Source organism: Colobus angolensis, unplaced genomic scaffold (genome assembly GCF_000951035.1).
Source record: "Colobus angolensis palliatus isolate OR3802 unplaced genomic scaffold, Cang.pa_1.0 Scaffold47, whole genome shotgun sequence".
In the NCBI taxonomy this organism is placed as follows: Eukaryota; Metazoa; Chordata; class Mammalia; order Primates; family Cercopithecidae; genus Colobus; species Colobus angolensis.
Genome location: NW_012118154.1, coordinates 3,746,754 through 3,750,106, shown reverse-complemented (window position 1 = coordinate 3,750,106; position 3,353 = coordinate 3,746,754). Strand labels below are relative to the sequence as shown.

General features: G+C 51.3%; 1 protein-coding gene across 3 annotated transcripts in view; it reads left to right on the top strand.

Annotated features, from left to right (window-relative positions):
- TP53 (tumor protein p53) overlaps positions 1 to 3,035 on the top strand; it is an 18,988-nt gene extending 15,953 nt beyond the window's left edge. For all 3 annotated transcript variants that reach the window (XM_011958559.1, XM_011958558.1, XM_011958560.1), the window contains 2 exons: positions 730 to 836; positions 1,769 to 3,035. In XM_011958559.1, the coding sequence (XP_011813949.1) occupies positions 730 to 836; positions 1,769 to 1,850 (189 nt within the window). In that variant the 3' untranslated portion in view covers positions 1,851 to 3,035. The remainder of the gene's footprint in view (positions 1 to 729; positions 837 to 1,768) is intronic.
- Positions 3,036 to 3,353: the final 318 nt, after the last annotated feature.

Sequence of the window (3,353 nt, the reverse complement as noted above, 5' to 3'; positions counted from 1 at the left end):
CAGCTACTTGAGAGGCTGAGGCAGGAGAATCGCTTGAACCAGGAGGCGGAGGTAGCAGAGAGCTGACATGGCTCCACTGCACTCCAGCCTAGGCAATAGAGTGAGACTCCATCTCAAAAAAAAAAAAAAGAAAAGAAACGAGGCACAGTTGCTTGCACCTCTAGTCCCAGTTACTTGAGAGGCTAAGGCAGGAGGATCACTTGAGCCCAAGAGTTTGAGTCCAGCCTGAACAACGTAGCAAGACATCATCTCTAAAATCTAAAAGAGGGCCGGGCACGGTGGCTCCCATCTGTAATCCCACCACTTTGGGAGGCGGAGGTGGGTGGATCACCTGACATCAGGAGTTGGAAACCAGCCTGGCTAACATGGTGAAGCCCTGTCTACTAAAAACACAAAAATTAGCTGGGTGTGGTGGCACACACCTGTAGTCCCAGCTACTCGGGAGGCTGAGGTAAAAGAATCCCTTGAACCCAGGAGGCGGAGATTACAATGAGCTGAGATTGCATCATTGCACTCCAGCCTGGGCGGCAGAGCAAGACTCCATCTCAAAAATAAATAAATAAATAAATAAAGTTTTTAAAAGTCAGCTGTATAGATACTTGAAGTACAGTTTCTACTAAACGCATGTTGCTTTTGTACCATCATAAAGTCACACAATTGTATGTTGAACCATCTTTTAGCTCAGGTACTCTGTGTATATTTATTTCTCCCCCTCCTCTCTGGCTGCAGATCCGTGGGCGTGAGCGCTTCAAGATGTTCCGAGAGCTGAATGAGGCCTTGGAATTCAAGGATGCCCAGGCTGGGAAAGAGCCAGCGGGGAGCAGGGCTCACTCCAGGTGAGTGACCTCAGCCCCTTCCTGGCCCTACTCCCCTGCCTTCCCATGTTGGAAAGCCATAGGATTCCATTCTCATCTTGCCTTCATGGTCAAAGGCAGCTGACCCCATCTCACTGGGTCCCAGCCCTGCACAAACAGTTTTTTAGTCTTCCTCCAGTTGAATCCTATAACCACATTCTTGCTTCAGTGTATCCACAGAACCTCCAAACCCAGGGACGAGTGTGGATGTGTGGATACTTCTTTGCCATTCTCAGCAACTCCGAGCCCAGAGCTGGAGGGTCTCAAGGAGGGGCCTAATAACTGTGTAATATTGAGTAAAGCCAGAGTTTCAGGTCATTTACTCAGCCCTGCCATGCACTGGCAGGTCCTAGGTGACCCCCGTCAGACTCAGTTTCCTTATATATAAAATGGGGTAAGGGGGCCAGGCGCAGTGACTCACGCCTGTAATCCCACCTCTCTGTGAGGCTGAGGCGGGTGGATCACCTGAGGTCTGGAGTTTGAGCCCAGCCTGACCAACATGGAGAAACCCCATCTCTACTAAAAATACAAAAGTAGTCGAGCGTGGTGGCACATGCCTGTAATCCCAGCTACTCGGGAGGCTGAGGCAGGAGAATCACTTGAACCCGGGAGGCAGAGGTTGTGGTGAGCCGAGACCCCGCCATTGCACTCCAGCCTGGGCAACAAGAGTGAAACTCCGTCTCTAAAAAAACTAAAAAAATAAAATAAAATGGGATACGGGAAGATGATGAGTCTGATACACGCCAATACTCTGAGGTGCTCAGTAAACATATTTGCCTGGGTATGGCCATCATCTTGATTTGAACTCCCCTTGTCCCAGCCTTAGGCCCTTCAACGCATTGGTCAGGGAAAAGGGGCACAGACCCTCTCACTCATGTGATCTCCTCTCTCCTCCCTACTTCTGTCTCCTACAGCCACCTGAAGTCCAAGAAGGGGCAGTCTACCTCCCGCCATAAAAAACTCATGTTCAAGACAGAGGGGCCTGACTCAGACTGACATTCTCAGCTTCTTGTTCCCCACTGACAGCCTCCCACCCCCATCTCTCCCTCCCCTGCCATTTTGAGTTTTGGGTCTTTAAACCCTTGCTTGCAATAGGTGTGCGTCAGAAGCACCCAGGACTTCCATTTACTTTGTCCTGGGGCTCGACTGAACAAGTTGGCCTGCACTGGTGTTTTGTTGTGGGGAGGAGGATGGGGGACAGGACATAACCAGCTTAGATTTTAAGGTTTTTACTGTGAGGGATGTTTGGGAGATGTAAGAAATGTTCTTGCAGGTAAGGGTTAATTTACAATCAGCCACATTCTAGGTGGCACCCCACTTCACCGTACTAACCAGGGAAGCTGTCCCTCGCTGTTGAATTTCCTCTAACTTCAAGGTCCATATCTATGAAATGCTGGCATTTGCACCTACCTCACAGAGTGCATCGTGAGGGTTAATGAAATAATGTACGTCTGGCCTTGAAACCACCTTTTATTACATGGGGTCTAGAACTTGACCCCCTTGAGGGTGCTTGTTCCCTCTCCCTGTTGGTCGGTGGGTTGGTAGTTTCTACAGCTGGGCAGCTGGTTAGGTAGAGGGAGTTGCCAAGTCTGCTGGCCTGGCCAAACCCTGTCTGAGAACCCGTTGGTGAACCTTAGCACCTAAAAGGAAATCTCACCCCATCCCACACCCTGGAGGATTTCATCTCTTGTCTACGATGATCTGGATCCACCAAGACTTGTTTTATGCTCAGGGTCAATTTATTTTCTTTTTTTTTTTTTTTTTTTTTTCTTTGAGACTGGGTCTCACTCTGTTGCCCAGGCTGGAGTGGAGTGGAGTGGCGTGATCTTGGCTCACTGCAGCCTTTGCCTCCCCGGCTCAAGCAGTCCTGCCACAGCCTCCGGAGTAGCTGGGACCACAGGTTCATGCCACCACGGCCGGCCAATTTTTGCATGTTTGGTAGAGATGGGGTCTCACGATGTTGCCCAGGCTGGTCTCAAACTCCTGGGCTCAGGCGATCCGCCTGCCTCAGCCTCCCAGAGTGCTGGGATTCCAAGTGTGAGCCACCACGTCCAGCCGGAAGGGTCAACCTCTTTTACATTCTGCAAGCACGTCTGCATTTTCACCCCACCCTTCCCCTCCTCCCTTTTTACATCCCATTTTTATATCGATCTCTTATTTTACAATAAAACTTTCCTACCACCTGTGTGTCTGAGGGGTGAATGCCAGTGCAGGCTACCAGGGTCAGCAGGTGCAGGGGTGAGTGAGGAGGTGCTGGGAAGCAGCAACCTGAGTCTGCAAGGAGTGTGGGCTGGGGGGCCCAGGGCCTGGGTTCCGGGAGGGGAACAAAGGCTGGAGACTGGGTCAGTCTGCGGGCTGCATGACAACAAGGGAGGGGGGTGGCTCCATTCATAACTCAGGAACCAACTGTCCCTCCTCCCCTCCGGCCATGGCTGGCACAAGGTTCTCTCCCTCCCCTGCTTCTAGGATTGGGCTACCTCCCCCCTCGGCAGCCTCTCA